Source organism: Cloeon dipterum, chromosome 1 (assembly GCF_949628265.1).
Source record: "Cloeon dipterum chromosome 1, ieCloDipt1.1, whole genome shotgun sequence".
NCBI classification, from domain to species: domain Eukaryota; kingdom Metazoa; phylum Arthropoda; class Insecta; order Ephemeroptera; family Baetidae; genus Cloeon; species Cloeon dipterum.
The window spans coordinates 37,988,373-38,005,563 of record NC_088786.1 but is presented as its reverse complement, the minus strand read 5'-3'; the positions used below and the strand labels follow the sequence as shown (position 1 = coordinate 38,005,563).

General features: G+C 38.8%; 2 protein-coding genes across 6 annotated transcripts in view; one reads left to right on the top strand and one right to left on the bottom strand.

The window, feature by feature from the left end:
- tai (taiman) overlaps window positions 1–11,682 on the bottom strand; it is a 40,938-nt gene extending 29,256 nt beyond the window's left edge. For all 5 annotated transcript variants that reach the window (XM_065476501.1, XM_065476505.1, XM_065476503.1 and 2 more), the window contains exon 1: window positions 11,291–11,682. The gene's annotated coding sequence lies outside the window, so the exon portion shown is untranslated. The remainder of the gene's footprint in view (window positions 1–11,290) is intronic.
- A 292-nt stretch (window positions 11,683–11,974) lies between these two features.
- On the top strand, window positions 11,975–16,456 carry Tcs3 (Probable tRNA N6-adenosine threonylcarbamoyltransferase Tcs3). The gene is made up of 8 exons (XM_065476508.1): window positions 11,975–12,262; window positions 12,317–12,396; window positions 12,453–12,594; window positions 12,646–12,719; window positions 12,775–12,920; window positions 12,966–13,144; window positions 16,096–16,327; window positions 16,391–16,456. The coding sequence occupies exons 1-8, from the start codon at window positions 12,148–12,150 to the stop codon at window positions 16,428–16,430; spliced, it is 1,008 nt and encodes a 335-aa protein (XP_065332580.1). The 5' UTR covers window positions 11,975–12,147; the 3' UTR covers window positions 16,431–16,456.
- Window positions 16,457–17,191: the final 735 nt, after the last annotated feature.

Sequence of the window (17,191 nt, the reverse complement as noted above, 5' to 3'; positions counted from 1 at the left end):
TTCGATTTGGTTTTAATGAAATTTAATTTAAAAAGGGGAAAAAGCCTCGAGAACAACTTCAAAAAACCGTTAAAACGACTGCTTGGGCTTATTTTGTTTCTGGAGGCGCCACTGGAGCTAGAACTACAGCGCGGGAAGTTTGAAATGGGGGTGTAGGTAAAGGATTTAAACCCCAAAACTCTAAAAAGAGGCGTAACCGCACAGAATTCACAATTTAAAGCGCTCCAAATCTTTAAATTGAAACACAGAAAGTGAATTTATATTATTTTCTGGTTTAAATGAATTTACAATAAGGCGAATATATTTAATAAATAAACCCTTAAAAATTTTAGCACGCGTAAAAAAGCCGACGTCCACAAACAACGACAACAAACTGCCACCTCAATGAGAAGCGTCGATACCGAACTCTTCGGAATTGGATTTCCGGCGAAATTGTCGGAATAAATTTAATATAAATAATTTTCTCATTTCCCTGTTTACAAACAATTAGAGGCGCAAAAGCAAAGCACGATCGAGCGAGTCGATTTTCGGGTCACTGGGTCAGAGGCTGGCTAAACATAGCGCGGGGGCCACGCCCCCTCGGCAGCCGGCCGGCCGGCCGCCTTTGCGAAGCGGACCGATTCTGTGTGTGTTTGTTGCGTGAGCGGATTATGCGGCGGCGGCGGCGGCTGCAGACAAAGATGCGGAGGCGTAACTGCTTTTATTTTATTGCTGTTGGCCTAGGCCTTTTGTCCGAGAGCGAAAGAGCGCGAGCGAGATTAATGGGCCGGGCAGAAATTGGCGCTAACCAGCCGTTTGTTTCGGCTTAATAGCGCAAAAGGAAGGGTCGGCCGTGACTCACTCGATGCACACCTGCTGCTCCCAGCGCTGGCTGATTTTATCCAACACTCACACACACTCACACACACACGCGGTGGCAAGGAAATTCGAATCTTCTTCTCCCGTCCGCGGCCAGCCGGCCTGGCCTTCCCCGACCTTTGGCAATTTAAATTCGATCTACGCACGGATTCGAGCAGCAGCTGTTCAAACCCAAAACAAACACTTTCTTTCGCTTCGTTTCTTCATTGTTGACGAAATCTCATCATTTTTAGAAGGAGAACTTGCACAAAATTCCCGAAGTGAATGAAAAATATTTTTTCACTATTTTCTTCATTTTTTTAATAAGGAAAATTAATTTTAAAATCTTCCTTTTTAATATTTTCGATAAAAAATTGGATATGAAATTGAAATAAAAAACGATTTTTAAAGCACAAAATATGATAACTGAAAAAAATTAAAGAAATTCACAACGAATTATTTTCTGTATTTCAATTTTAAGATTTGCAGCTCTTTAAATTGTGAATTCTATGGGGTTACGCCTCTTTTTAGAGTTTTGGGGTCTAATTCCTTAACCTACACCCCAATTTCAAACTTCCCGCGTTGTAGTTCTAGCTCCAGTGGCGCCTCCAGAAACAAAATAAGCCTAAACAGTCGTTGTAACGGTTTTTGTAAAGCTTCTTCTTCGTTTTTAAAGCAATTTCATTACAACTAAATTAAAAATAAAATCAATGGGGTGTCACAACAAATTAATTTTGAAATCTACCAGTCATACAGGCAAGATGGCGGCTGTTAGGACCTCCCAGCTGTGATTACAACGAGTTAGAGGCGTTTTAAAATGAATTAACTATTTTTTACTACTCTAAAGGAGGACAAAAATGTGTTTATTCAAATTCTAAGAATTTTTAACTAGGTTAAACCGCATTAAAGAAATATAAATGCCTGGAATTCCCTTGTTTTTAATATTTCCCCGGCAATTTTTTCCCGAATTGAAATAAATCAAAGGCCCTTGGCTCACAGGGTTACAAAAAGAGTTATTCAACGAGGCTGAGAGTGAACGAAACGGTTGCACAAGCGTCGGCTGCTGCTTTCGATTCGGATATCGATCCGATCGGATGCGTATATATTTATAAATACACGTAATGGAATCGGACGGAGAAAGAGAGATGGATGGATTAGCAATCAACGAGACCGAAAGCGATGATCCGTGTGCTGGCTGGGTGTTGTTTATTGCCACGCAAACCCGAGTCGGCGGCGGCAGGCAAGCAAGGCGAGAGAGAAAGTTTCAAAGGACGCTATCAGGTACGCAAACCTTGCGCAACGCGTGACGTCACTTGGCGAAACCTTTTCAGCCGAGCAGCCAGAAAGCCAAAGCGCCAGCCAGTCGCAGCAACTGCTGGAAAAGCAAACCAAGGCTTTTCCTTCGATACAATCGTTCATTTCCTCTCCTTTGATCGATTGTTCATGGGAAAATAAATTACACTTGCCGGAAATTGTTTTTTATATTCTTTGCCAGAGAAATTAAAAATTATTTAACGTGACGTCACGGCCAAAATTGGAGCAGTTATCGGCTTATTGGTCAATTCGCGAAAAATGACGTCTATTCCGGCAGATAAGGGGCGGGTTTTTTTGCTTTTCGAAGCAATAAAAAAATGAATAGAACACGTTTCGCAAGAAACAATAAAGTCGAGTGTTTGCTTAGGAGTTGCACTTTTGTTTCTTTTATTTTTATTATCATCATTTCGCTCGTTTTCCGAGTCAGTCCGAGTGAGGCGGAGAAAGAGAGCATAATTGGCTTATCTAATCTGGAGTGTGTTGCGGCATTCGCGTCGCCACGCTTCCAACGGCAGATAAGTACGCATGCCCTTTTCTGCTCTCCACAGTTTCATCCGACACGTTTCCAACGCGACAACAGGTGCTCAGATCTTTGAATCGAGTTAAAATTTAATTTTAAATTCTAAAGGGGTCTTTGTACAGAAGCTCCAAGTTCTAGGTGCAAATCCTTTTCCAAAACCGCATAGTTCCAGCTCCAGTGGCACCTCCGGAAACAAAATTGTCGTTTAAAACGATTTCATTTCACAAAACGAGGCAGAAGAGCGAGTTCTGAGCATTAAACAATATTTTCTAACTCGTCTGGAACAATTAAATTGTGAAATTTGACGGAATAACATCCGTAGAGACAGACCTTTTAAATAAAGAGGGCCATGATACCTTTTAAAAACTCGGTGGAAAGATTAATTAATCGGGAGGCTTTTAGGGATGGCGACAGTCTAGTGCCTATCGTGAACCATACTAATGGACGCGCTTTGACTCGAAAATAACATTTTTTTCGAGCCAGCGAAAGCCACGCAGCAGCGATGGAATATTTTCATCAAAGTGCAGGCAAGGCAGTGATTGCCGTTCGCACTTTTTGGGCGCTCGAGGGTTCTTTTGCAACCCTCGAGCGCGAAGCCTTTCAACTGGGTGCATGCCAAGTACGCAAAGTACCGAAAAACACGCCCCGCGCGCATTATTTGCTCAATATTTTTATTCTGCACACACGCGGCGAGTGCGCGGCATTCCCTTTCGAGAATTGTGTGTGTGCTAATTCCAAAGCCGTGGCCCACTTAAGCCAACGGCCTACATTTCGGGCTAATTTCGCGCACAGACGGCGCCACCGTCGAAATTGCACTTTACAATTTGGGGCTTTTGAGCGTGACAATAGATTTTTTTAGTTCTGTGCTTGAATTTCAAGCTCATTTAGTCGTGGTTACGCCTCTGATGGCTAAATCCTTTACTCACACCCCAATTTCAAAAGTCCCGCGCTCCAGTGGCGCCTCCAGAAAGAATTTTTTGAAGTTAGAATTTTATTCTTTAAAGCGATATCAGGGTTTCAGAAGGTGAGAAGGTTAGAAATACCGGTGGTGCCATTTATGACGTCAGATAAATTCAATAGCTGCTATTTATTTGTGAATTCCTTCGGGTTACGCCCCCTTGGGGTAAATCCTTTGCCTAAACTCCATTTTCAAAATTCCCGCGCTTTAGTTTAAGCTACAGTGGCGCCTCCAGGTACAAAATTAACCGATTTAACGATTTTTTTGTTGTTCACAGGGCTGGAATTAATTGATTTAGGATTTGAAAAGGTTTGAAACGGCAGTGGCGGCATCTAGGGCCTCAGATGAATTCAATTATTAATGTTTTAAGAGCTGTTTGCTAGTGAATTCAATAGGGTTACACCCCCTTTTCAGGTTCCTAGAGGCAACTCCTTTACGTTAACCCCATTTTAAAAATTCCCGCGCTGTAGTTTAAGCTACAGTGGCGCCTCCAGTCACAAAATTAACCGTTTTCACGGTTTTTTGTGCTTCACAGGTCAGGAATTATTTGATTAAGGGTTTTAGAAGGTTTGAAACGCCAGTGGCGGCATCTAGGGCGTCAGATAAATTTAATAACTGATGTTATTATTACTGTTTCCTAGTGAATTTATGGTTACGCCCCCTTTTAAGGTTTTTAGAGGCAACTAATTTACCTACACCCCATTTTAAAAATTCCCGCGCTGTAGTTTAAGCTACAGTGGCGCCTCCAGTCACAAAATTAACCGTTTTCACGGTTTTTTTGTGCTTCACAGGTCAGGAATTATTTGATAAAGGGTTTGAGAAGGTTTGAAACGCCAGTGGCGGCATCTAGGGCGTCAGATAAATTTAATAACTGATGTTATTATTGCTGTTTACTAGTGACTTTATGGTTACGCCCCCTTTTCAGGTTCCTAGAGGCAATTCCTTTACTTTCACCCCATTTTAAAAATTCCCGCGCTGTAGTTTAAGCTACAGTGGCGCCTCCAGTCACAAAATCAGCCGTTTTAACGATTTTTCAATCATTCACAGGCCTGAAATTATTTGATTAAGGGTTTTGAGAATGCTTGAAACGCCAGTGGCGGCATCTAGGAGGTCGGAAAGATTGAAGTAGTGTTGTTGTTGTTGCCGCGAAGGAGCAGAGCCTTGGCACAGAAAGAGGGGCGACGACGACAAGCAGCGCTAGCTCTCAAGTGCAGCCGGGAAACGCCGGCCGAGAGCCAAAGGGAGCAGTGCCACGCCAGTGGTTCGCGTAATTAATTCGCGCAATTCATTAGGCCGTCATAATCACATTCGCGAGAGAGAGAGAAAATAATAATTGAAAGGAGGATCGGAACTGCGAGCCTTAATTAACTTCCTTCCTTTGATTAGCATTTCATTTTCTTCTCTTCAAACTTTATTTCCAAGAGGAATAAGATGGCGGAAACGGGACACGGGGGTGTTTGGTGCGAACGAGGGCTCGTTTCGCAACAAAGCGACAGCCTCGTGGCGAGGCCGAGTGCATTCTGCTGACGCCGGCAAACGACCGAACGAACATGGAAACGCTTCGGACACACTACAGTCATCAGCTGCATTTTCTCATTTCACCGCTGACGAATAAAAGCTGACGAGCCGGCCTTGGGCTGCTAATGCAATGTGCGCGCGGGGGTGGACGGGGCGGAACGGGGGTGGCTCCCCCGCCGAGGCTTCTAATGCACATCTATACCAAGCAGCCATGCTCTGATTCTTTTCCACCACCGATGGCACGTTTTTGCTCCAAGAATGGAAAACTTTTGAGACTAAATTGAAGGAAATTATTTATTTACTATTTTTTTGGTAATAAATGAACAAATAGAATTTATATTTCCTCATTTCTATCCATTTTTGTTGTAAATTAGGCTGAGAAAAAATTGTTTGGTTCCCTCAGAAATTTTTTTTTCACAAAACTAATAAAATTTGGAAAGATTTTCTTCTCGTGGAAGTTGATAAAACAATTTGAAAAAATTATTTTCCAATTTTCCTGCATGAAAAGGCTATTTTTAGCAGTTGCCAGGTGTTTTTCGGGGGATTCTGTTTGTTTATTGTCATTTTTTGTGACGCAAAACAGGGGTAATTGAATTGGGAGGCGCTCGCACGCCCGGCGTCCCGGGGGAGCCGCGTAATTGGCACGGCCGCCATATTTCTGCGTAGCGTGTGTCGAGATGAGAATTGCACGCACTGATCATGCAGTGGGCCCGCGGGAGCCGAATCAATCCCGAGTTTGATTAATTCCAGGCACGCCAGCCAGCCAGCCAGCCAGCCATAATAATTAGGGGCTCGAGCAGGGAATCCAGATTCCAGATAGATAGGTTTTACGGCGAAAAAGCGACAAGTGAACTGTCGTTTCCTGCGTGAGGCAACGCATTGTTGTTATGCCACCTCTTTCTTATCTCTCGCCATCGCACACCAAAACACGCCGCAGCGAAATAAAAAAAGGCTCAGCCCGTGCCCACGCGCGTCCAAAATTACTCTGCCGTCAAATAAAGTATCACGACTGCTTTCGCTTTCTCACACACCCGGCCTGAACGAAATTCGCACACTCGGCAAGGATTTATGTTTTAATTTCTGTTAAATTACGGTTGTAAAAGGATTTATTTAATAAATTATAACAGTAATTTATGAACAAAAAAATTGTTTCTGTGATTAAATTACAGGATTATGCCTTGTTTTCCGAGTTTTTGGTCAACTCCTTAAAAACACCCCTATTTTAAAATTCCCGCGCTTTAGTTCCAGCTTCAGTGGCGCCTCCAGAAACAAAATTAGCCTAATTAGGCTTTAATATCGATTTTTTAAACCCTTTGAAAGGCTGGAATGAAATTTTGAGGATTCACAAGCATTTTTTTTTTAATTTTTCCGCAAAATAAAATTTAAAAATTTAATTTTTAAATATAAATTTCCTTTAAGGAGGATTTTAAAAATTTTAATCGATCGAAATATGAATTTTTCTTTATCAGATATACAAAATTTATGAATTATCCTTAAGCAGAACATTTTTTAAAGAACATTTCCAGCTTGGCATTAATTTTAAATTAATAAAAACATCAAAAAACGTGCAAAAAGCATCTTTTAAAAAAGATATTGTATAGTTTTCACGCTCTGCTGGGTCCGGAAGTCGAGTTTTTCGCAGGGGAAAACTGCTAATTAAAAACAAAACTAAAAATCTGGCCACGCACACACACGAGATTTTCCATCATTTTCGATCAAAGGCAGCGACAATAAAATTGGCAGGCAGCGCGGTGCGTGAATGGCTGCTGGCTTTTTTTTTCATTTGATCGGCGAGCATGCTGCCGGGCGTGACGTCAGCAGTCCCGTTGCATTCGCCAGGCCAGGTAGAGCAGCCGCGGCGACACATACGTACGTACCTACGTACAACAAACACTCGCCGCACACACAATACACATACGGGAGGAGTGACGTGCGTGTTGCCGACCCCACGGATTTGCTTGACGACCGGCACACGCACAAAGCGAACGAGCACAGCTGGAAGGAAATCAGAAGCCGCAATGCCAAATAAAAAATTCCTGATAGAGAAATCAAATCCTAAAATGTCAGGAGAAATTTATTTATTTAGTCTGGAGGCAAATATTAGATTTTAAAATTTTCCAGCGCCTTAAAATGATTTTATTTAAATTAAAAACAGCCGTTTTCAAGCAATTTTCCTGCACAAATATTATTTTTTGAATTAAAAATTATTTATTATATTAAAAATTTGTCTGACGGCATTTTAAAATTTTCTAACACCTTTAAATAATTTTTAATAAATTAAAAACAGCCGTTTTTAAACATTTTTTTCTAGCAGAAATAATTTTTAAATTTAAAAATTCGGTCTGAAAGCATTTTAAATATTTCCAGTGCCTATAAATGATTTATTAATAAATCAATTTCCTGCAAAAATATTTTTTTTTAAATAAAAAAAATTGTTTTAAATTTAAAAATTTGGTCTGACAGCATTTTAAAATTTTCTAGCACTTTTAAATAATATTTCATAACTAAAAACCAGCTGTTTTCAAGCATTTTTCCTTGAAAAATAAACTTTTTGGAATTATAAAAATTATTTTTAATTTAAAAATTCAGTCTGACAGCGAATTTGAGATTTTAAAAATTTTCAGCGCCTTCAACTAAATTATTATAAATCAAAACGAGCTGTTTTCAAGCAATTTTCCTGCAAAATCCAATTAAATTCAGCAATTTTCCGGCAGAAATAAATTTTTCAGAATTAAAAATTGATTGTAAATTAAAAATCCAAATTATATGCAATTTTTATTTATTTTTTCCTATTTTATTTACAAATAAAAATTGCAAGGTTGAGAAATGAAGAGCCTTGGCAGCCATTTTCGCTGGCGGCGTGCACCTGTCGTTGCTGCTCGAGTGTCAATCGTCGTGCTTGCCTGCCCGCCTGCTTCATTTTGATTTTCAGCTTTCCGGTTCGCGAACGCAGTTTTTTTTCGCGCGGAGGGGAGGCAGCAGCTATTCACAGGCGACGTGCCCGGCTTTTCCGGTGGAAAGTCGGTTTTATCGGTGCCGTTAGGCTGCGAGAAGAGGAAACAATCGGCGTCGAATTATTGGGCAAGCACGCTGTTTTGTGCGCTGATGCAACTCATTGTGTGCCAAAGTCGCGAAGAAAGAAAGAAAGAAAGAAAGAAAGAGAAAGAATTTTCGGCGCGCCACGCATTGTTCCCGCAAACGTAAACGCCGCTGTTCATTATTCGCGTCGCTTTTTGTTTCCAAACAGCGATAAATATTTATTTCTTTACTTCCTTCGCCGTTAAAAATGTTAAAAAATTATTCCTGATTTTTTTGTCATAATTTTTTGTTGGTAAATATTTTAAATAAATCAATGACATCATTTAGACAAATTTCCAGCATTTATTTCGAGGTTTTTATTCGAAAATTAATTTTTATTTCAATAAAACTTAAGTAAAAACGACATGAAAAATTTTTAACTCCAAATTTTAGGTTCTAAAAGAGATAAAAATTAAATCTTTTGGTTCAAAACTCTTAGAATTTATTTTTCAAGCCGTCGTTTCGTTCACATTACGAAATGTGTCGACAGAGCATCAATTATTCTCCTTGTTTAGCCTTTAATCTGGACGAAAACGGTCTGTTTAGTCTGGCCAGCGAGTAAACAGTCAGCTGGAAATTCCAATTGGAAGAAAAACAATAAGTATAGTAATCGAGCGATGGCGAGAATGCAATTTCGCAGCAGTCGCCTTGGAAAAGTCGATGATTAGCTTGCCTGGCTTTAATTCGCGGCCGTGGGCGCGCTCGGCTAATTTCCACCGATTTAATTAGCGGCAAGAGAGGAAGTGCGCCATGCTCTTTCTCTCTGCTCGCGAAATTCGAAAGAGATACACGGAGAAATTTGCATAATGGAATTTCTCGGCAGTTGGCGGAGGCTTATGCAACGAACAAACTGCTGCCGCCGCGTTCTTACGGCAGCCTTGACTTTCCTTTTTTGCGCCTCATTCGGCTCGGCGATTTTTTTTAAAAGAAAAAATCAATCGACGAGCCGCTCCATTAAATTCTTTATCGAAAATAGAAAATACTTCCAGTGTGACGTCACCTTTTGAAATAAGTTTCAGATACGCAGCAACGGATTGTGATTACACTCAGCAGTGAAATTAAACGCCTGACGTGCGGTTCCTGTGTCACACGGACAAAGGGTCCCTTGTTTCGTTTTATTCTGTCGCCAGATTTAATGCTGGATTTGAGATTATTTCGGGACGGTCGGAAATCTGCAATGCAATTAGCTGAGTCGCTTTAAAAACGCCTCATCAGTAAACATTTGTTTCAATTGGTGGGTGGACTCAAGCCTTTGACCTAAATCCACGTTTTAAATGTTTAATTTAGTTCAATTTAATGAAAATTCAAATTTAAATTAGGGGAGGGAGCTCAGGGTATTAAATTAATATTAATAATTTTAATATTAATTCAAATACTATCAAAAATCATTCGAAAAATTTAGATTTTTTCAAAATATTTGACAAAAAATAGGGGAGGTTACTCAGGGTATTTTTATAAATTTTATTTTTTAATAAAAAAGACCCATGCAGATAAATAATTAATTCGAATCATCCCAGGATTGGTTTTAGGGACCGGAAATAGAAGAAGAGGGGAGTTTTCAGGTGGAACAAATCCTAAATTGACACATGCACCTGAGCAAACATTAACTTTGTTAGGATAGGTGGATGGGCTCCAGCCTTTGATCTAATTCCGGGTTCGAAATGGTTAAAATTATTGAATTTATATAAAATATTCAATTCAAAATAGGGGAGGGGACTCAGGGTATTTAAATAAATTTAATTGAATCCCTTGAAAATACATTAATAATAATTCGAATCATCGCAGAGATTCAGAGAAGGGTTTAAGGACAGGAATTAAAAGGAGAGGGGAGGCTTTTCAGGTGTAAATAGTCAAATAACCAAATTAATACAACAAAAACACCGACTTGAGCTGGAAATAAATTAGAAAACTCGATTTGAGCACTCACGTGGCCGGTGGGGCTGCAATAATAGCAATATTTACGAATTTCCAAGTGGCTGCTAACCCAGTTTCGCACCGCTGTCCATCTCCCTTGCAGATTTTCCCGCCGCCGCAGACGTTGGGGCCGGCCGGCCGGCATAAATTTGCAAAGGACCGCTCGCTCTTGGCACAATTTCGTCGTCGCGGCCGCGCGCAACTCGCCCGCTTCGATTTTTTCCACTCGACGCGCACCCACTTTTCCTCAGGGCTCGGAACGGAAACTCGGAAAGCAGACCGCAGGCCAGCCGAGTGTCGAGACTCGAGACAGACACACACACGCAGCTCTAATTAGGCCTAATTAATTCTCACGAAGCACTTTTCGATTTCGTAACGTGATTAAATTATTTTATCTAATCGTTAGATGGAATTAAAACAAACAACAGACGATTAAATGCCCGAAAAATAATATTGCCCTGAAAAACTTCCCCTTACTTGTCAAAATTCTGGATTTAATTCTTTCAAAGTGAGAAAATCAAAGCGTCTAGGGGAAACGACCTCAGGTGAGTCCGTTAAATGTCCTCCCCTACTTTCACGAAATGGGGGTGGCGGCCATTACCCTCTCACTCAGTCCATTCTAGTCGCTTTCCATGCACGTGGGGGGTAATTACATTTGCATTTTACCCTAATTTTCGAATTTTTAAAGATTTCCAACGAATAAAAATACCAAAATTTCCGATAATTCCATTTCCAGGTCTCTTAAGGTCTTCTGGAGGTTATTATCCGCCCCTTTCCGCGCTTTAAACAGGCGTGAGGGTTGTTATTCGCGAATTATAATAAAATCCGTGATTCTATTCCGCAACGCCGGCCGCGTCCCGCCCAATCCCGATCCTCAGTGTCCGTGTGTGAGTGAGTGTGTGTGTGTACACACACACGTAATAATTGTGTCGGCGTACGGGCATATTAATTACCTTGGGACACCTTCCTCGGGGCCGAACGGACACCCGATACCCTCTTGTGTCAGCCGGGGGCAGGTCTGGGGCTGCGTGCGAATGTGTTCGGGGGCGTGCGGCCCCCGCGGAGGCCCCCGCTGCCCTGGCAGAGAGCGGATAAAAGTGGGAGGCGCCGCTGTGGCGACGAGCGCAGGGCTAAAAGCCGAAAGGACCTACCTGCTCGAGAGGGTGTCGAATTCGGCATAATGCGGGGCGCACAACTCGGCGATTCACACATCCATTTCGGTAGGGCCGATCACTGAATCCGAGCGAGCGACGCAAGAAAATGCCAAGGCCTTGAGGGCTGCTGCTTGCGCTTGCTTCTGCGGCGACGGCGGCGGCGGCTGCTTCCACGGCGCCCGCGACGCCTGCGATTTCGGCTGGATTCGCGCTCGGCGCACTAACACGGCACTCGGACGCGACCTGGTCACTCGCGGACACTCACCACTCACTCCACTGACATGTGTATCCCGCTGTGGCGACGGTTCGGGCGACTCGCAGCACGGCGCGAACAGCAATATGGCCGACCAGCCGTATTCGACTTGTTTCTATCGTGTGCCAGCAAAATGTGATTTGACCCTGAGCGCACTAGCTGGTAGCGGGCCGTAGAGACGCGCGCTCATTGGCTCAGCAGAGACCGAAACGTGCGCTCATTGGTCGGCGCTGGCTCTGTTGCTATCCCTAGAGGGCGCATCGACGTAAACATGCCCTACCGTAAATGCTCGCTCCTGCCACCTAATGGCGGTGATCTGAACTACGATGCATTACGCATTTGATTTAGAAATTCTTGATGAAAAACAGATTTTCCAGCATTCCAACCGGTGTCAAATGTTTATTTCGCCTTTTTTCCTTCTGGGGATTTAGGCGGAAAATATTCTTCGCCTCAAACGTCGCGAAACGCACTGATTTTAGATTACATAATTTCGTAGTTCCGGTTGTCGCCACCAGAGTGTTTCCCTGCTTGGCCATGTGTTGGTGTTTGTTTACATCTTTCCAGCCGCTTTAACAAGATTTCTGATTCTGAAACTGAAAAAATGGTGATTGCGCTAGGATTAGAAGGCAGTGCCAATAAAATCGGCGTCGGCGTGATGAAGGACGGCGTCGTCCTCGCCAATCCCAGAAGAACGTACATTACCCCACCTGGAGAAGGTAATATAAAATGAATTAAAACTCGGCTGATGGTTTTAATTCGATTAATTTCAGGTTTCCTTCCTAGAGAGACCGCCAAACACCACAGAGAAAATATCATTCCGCTCATTAAATTAGCGCTAAAGGAGGCTGACGTGAATCAAAACCTAACTAAATTTTAATTTTTTAAACTAATAATTGTTTTCTGCAGATAAAACCTGAGGAAATCGACGTGATTTGCTACACAAAAGGCCCAGGAATGGGCGCCCCACTAGTCGGTGTCGCGGTCGTGTCCCGGACGTTGGCCCAGCTGTGGAATAAACCCATCATAGGTGTCAACCACTGCATTGGTCGTGAGTTTTCGTTCATATTTAGATATGCAAACACTAATTAAATTTTTCCAGACATTGAAATGGGCCGGCTAATCACAAAAAGCAACAATCCAACCGTGCTCTACGTCAGTGGCGGAAATACTCAGGTAATTTTCCATTAAATCACCATTTAATGGCGTTTAATTTATATTTAAACCAAAGGTTATAGCGTATTCTGAGAGGAGGTACAGAATTTTCGGCGAAACCATCGACATCGCCGTCGGAAACTGCTTGGACAGGTTTGCCAGGGTGCTTAAACTGTCCAACGACCCTAGTCCTGGCTATAACATCGAGCAAGCGGCCAAAAAGTATTAAAATGACAGTTTAGGATTGAAATTAATAAATGTGTGCAGGGGAAAGCGGTTTTACCAGCTGCCGTACGTGGTCAAGGGCATGGACGTCTCTTTTTCCGGCCTCCTCTCGCACATCGAGAAGCAAGCGCCGAAGCTGATCGAGGCTGGAGAATATACTGCAGAGGATTTGTGTTATTCGCTGCAGGAAACTGTTTTTGCCATGCTAGTCGAAACAACAGGTTGGTTTTCAGGGTTGGCAGGAGATGGATTTTTTTTATTCAACTGTTGGCCATTTTTAGAACTTTTAATTTAATTCTTTCGCATTAAATTCATCTGACCGAAAGTTTTTGTGAGAGAATTTATTAATTATTTTCAACCAAGAGTTTATTAGCAATCAGCAACTCGCTCAACCCAATTTTTTGGAATTATCTAAAGCCAGAAAATTAAAAAAATATGCTTTATCAGCGTTTAATATTATTTTTTAACAGCTGGAAGGACAGAAATTAAATCAACAAGCTGTTCAAATTGGTCAAAAGTAATTTAAATTTATTATTTGTTGAAATTTCTAGAATTATTTGGCTAATTCTTGAAAGTTACTGTTTTAGCTCAATTAAGTTATTTTAAATTATGATCAGCTCAAATAATTTCAGTTTTAAATCAATGAAGCTGAAGAGTGCTTATATTAGGTCATTAAAAACAATTTAACTTAAAAATTACCGATATTATTTTTTCAACAGCTGTAACTACAGAAATTAAGTTAACAAGCCTTTCATCTCTGTTAAAATGATTTAAACATTTTTATTTGGCTGAAACTTAAGATTTTTTAGGTGCAACCGTGAGTGTCGTTGTTTTAGCACAATATTTTGATTGTTTTAAAACATTAATCAGCTCCAATAAATTCAGTTTTCATTCCTTGAAGCTTCAAAAATTCAATGTAATTGTTATTTTGAGTTGCTAAATTTTTATTTACAAAACAAGGTAATTTTTAGAAACTTCCTTTAAAAAAATAATCAAAATTAAATATTTGTATTAGCCAAAACTGCTCTATTTTACGTTAAAATTCAAATTTGCTACCAACATTTCAATAAAGTGCTTAAATTAGTTCGTTAGAAAAACAAATTGACTTTAAAATTATCAATATTATTTTTTTTCAACAGCTGGAAGGACAGAAATTAAATTAACAAGCTGTTTATCTCTGTTAAAAATAAATTAAAATAATCAATCAATCAAATTTAGATATTTATACCAGCCAAAACTGCTCCAATTGCCGTGAAAATTCAAATTAGTAACTAATGTGTACAAAAGTGCTGTAATTTGGTTGTTGAAAAAGAATTTAACTTAGAAATTACCAATAATCATTTTTTTTTCAATAGCTTAAACTACAAAAATTAAATTAACAAGCCGATCAAATCAGACAAAAGTAATTTAGCATTTTTATTTGTATCTAATTTCTAGAATTGTTTGGTTTATTCCTGAAAGTTGCTGTTTTAGCTCCATTTAATTCAAATAATTATAATCAGCTCAAATATATTCAATTTTCATTCGTTGAAGCTGTAAAATTTAATGTAATTTTTATTTTGAATATTTAATATTTTTATTTACAAAAAAAAGTAATATTTTCTCCCCATTTTTATATTCTAAAATAGAAACCTCTGATAAATTTAAAAATAAATCTAATTAAAATATTTAAACCGGCCAGAACTACTCTATTTACCGTGAAAAATTTAATTTGCAACCAAAAATGATACATACAGTAAAAAACAATTAAGCTTAAAAATTACCATTAATTTTTTTTCAACAGCTGAAACTACAGAAATTAAATTAAAAAGCCGTTCATCTCCGCTAAAATTATTTAAACAATTTTATTTGGTTGAAATTTCTAGAATTTTATGTTTACTCTTGAGTGTTGCTGTTTAGTATACTTTAATTGTTGTAAATTATTATAATCAGCTCAAAAAAATTTAGTTTACATTCATTTAAGCTTCCAAAATTCAATAGAATTTTAATTCTGAATAGCTAAATTTTTATTTACCAAAATAATTAATGTTCTCCCTATTTTACATTTTTAAACCTTCGTAAAAAATTAAATACATCAAAAGAATTTATGTATTCTAGCCAAAACTGCTATATTTTCTGTCAATAATTCAAATTTGCAACCAACATTAAAATTAAATGCTTAAATTAGGTCGTTCAAGATGAGACAATCGACCAAAACAATTTACCAATATTATTTTTCAACAGCTGGATAAACAGAAATTAAATTAACACGCCGTTCTTCTCCGTTTAAATTAATTAAATATTGAAACCGGCAGAAATTTTAGTTTTTTGTACAAAATATTTTTTTAATCTTTGATCAGCTCAAATAAATTAAGTTAACATTCATTAAAGCTTCAAAAATTCAATAGAATTTTAATTCTGAATAGCTTAATTTTTATTTACCAAAGTAAATAATGTTCTCCCTATTTTAAAAATAAAAAAAATCCTAAAAAAATGGATTAAATTAATCACAATTAAATATTTATACTAGCCAAAACTGTTATATTTTCCGTGAAAATTCAAATTTGTAAACAACATTTAAATACATGCAATATATGGTTGTTAAGACGATTGATAACAACAATTTAACTTAGAAATCACCAATATTATTTTTCAACAGGACAGAAATTGAATTTTCGAGCCGTTTATCTCCATTAAAATTAATGAAACATTTTTACGTGGCTGAAACTTCTAGAATTTTAGGTTCAACCTTAATTATTGCTTTGTTAACACAATTTAATTGTTTTAAATTATTTATCAGTTCCAATAAATTTAGTTTTCATTTGTTGAAGCTTCAAAAATTCTATAGAATTTTAATTTTGATTAGTTAATGTTTGTATTTACAATGACAAATATGTTCTCCCTATTTTTAATCTCAAACGCAGGGTAATTTTTAGAAAACTCCGATAAAATTAAAAAATAAAATAAAAATCTGCATCTGCCAAAATTCTTAATTTTGCTTTCAACATTTAAGATAAATAAACAATTTTACTTAAAAATTTTCCAAGAAAATTGGCAGCGATGCACAATGCGCTCCGTCTGGAATTTTCCAGAAATTTACTAACGCTACCTTTTTGTGTAAAACAAGCCAATTTTTATGGTATTATCCTTGTTACCAAGAGAATAAAAAAAATAATCTATAATTCTATTTCAGAGCGAGCGATGGCCCATTGCGAATCTTCGGAAGCGTTGATCGTGGGCGGCGTCGGGTGCAACGAACGTCTGCAGGCGATGATGAAGACGATGTGCGAGGAAAGAGGCGCGACCATGTTCGCCACGGACGAACGGTTCTGCATCGACAACGGGGCCATGATCGCCCAGGCCGGCTACGAGATGTTCAGGGCCAATGTCACCACCAGGTGGGAAGACACGTTCATTACTCAAAGGTAAGAGACAAAATGCCGAGAATTGTTTATCAGATTTTTTATTTTGAAATTTATTGGTTCCAGGTATCGGACAGACGAGGTTGAAGTTGTTTGGAGAGACTAAAAATAATAAATGGCTTTTGTAAACAAGTAAGAAGTTTCTTTTAATTCAAAAATTGAGTTAGAAAAGAGCAAAGAATTTTTTTAAAATTCGAAATCAGGAATTTTTAAACATTTTTAGCTGGATTTCACGCCTTGGAACCTGAATCTATTACGATTTATAAAAATCAGAACGTTTCGCAGCGAATTTTCCAGAATTCTTCAGTTCCGTTGAGCTGCTGAGTCAACCCAGTCCAACACCATGATTAATTTGTTAAAAATTCACAAAAATATCATTTACTCTCAAAGAATTTTAATTCCTCCAACTCTGGAAATAATTCTTAACAATTCTGCCGGTAATTATAGCTGTTCTAATTCATTAAACGGCTTTTCTACAAGCAAGAATTTTACATTTTATGTAACAAGAGCAAAGAATTTTGAATTTTTAACTGCAAAACGGAATTGCAATCAAGAATTTTCAAGATTGTACTGGGTTGTAACGACATAAATCTATTTAATTTGAATTTGAACTCCTGTAAGTTGCACAGGAAAAAGAATTCGGCATTAAATCAGCAAAATTCCCAAAATTCGCGGCGAATTATTATCCAAATTCTAATGAAAACGCGTCGATCATCTTAAAACTGCATGAATTTTCTCGAGAATTTTTTCAAATCGTGAAATAATAACTCATTTGGCCGTTAATTAACTGTTCTATTTAAGTACGTTCTGGAACATTCGTGAATATAACGGGATAAATGTCATTCTGGAATAGTCATGGCCAAAAAA

Bases quoted from the DNA above. Each gene is read 5' to 3' on its own strand.
- Tcs3 (XM_065476508.1), top strand. From the start codon at position 12,148: ATGGTGATTGCGCTAGGATTAGAAGGCAGTGCCAATAAAATCGGCGTC. The intron at 12,263-12,316 runs GTAATATAAAAT...GATTAATTTCAG, and splicing joins CATTACCCCACCTGGAGAAG to GTTTCCTTCCTAGAGAGACC. The intron at 12,595-12,645 runs GTGAGTTTTCGT...AAATTTTTCCAG, and splicing joins TGTCAACCACTGCATTGGTC to ACATTGAAATGGGCCGGCTA.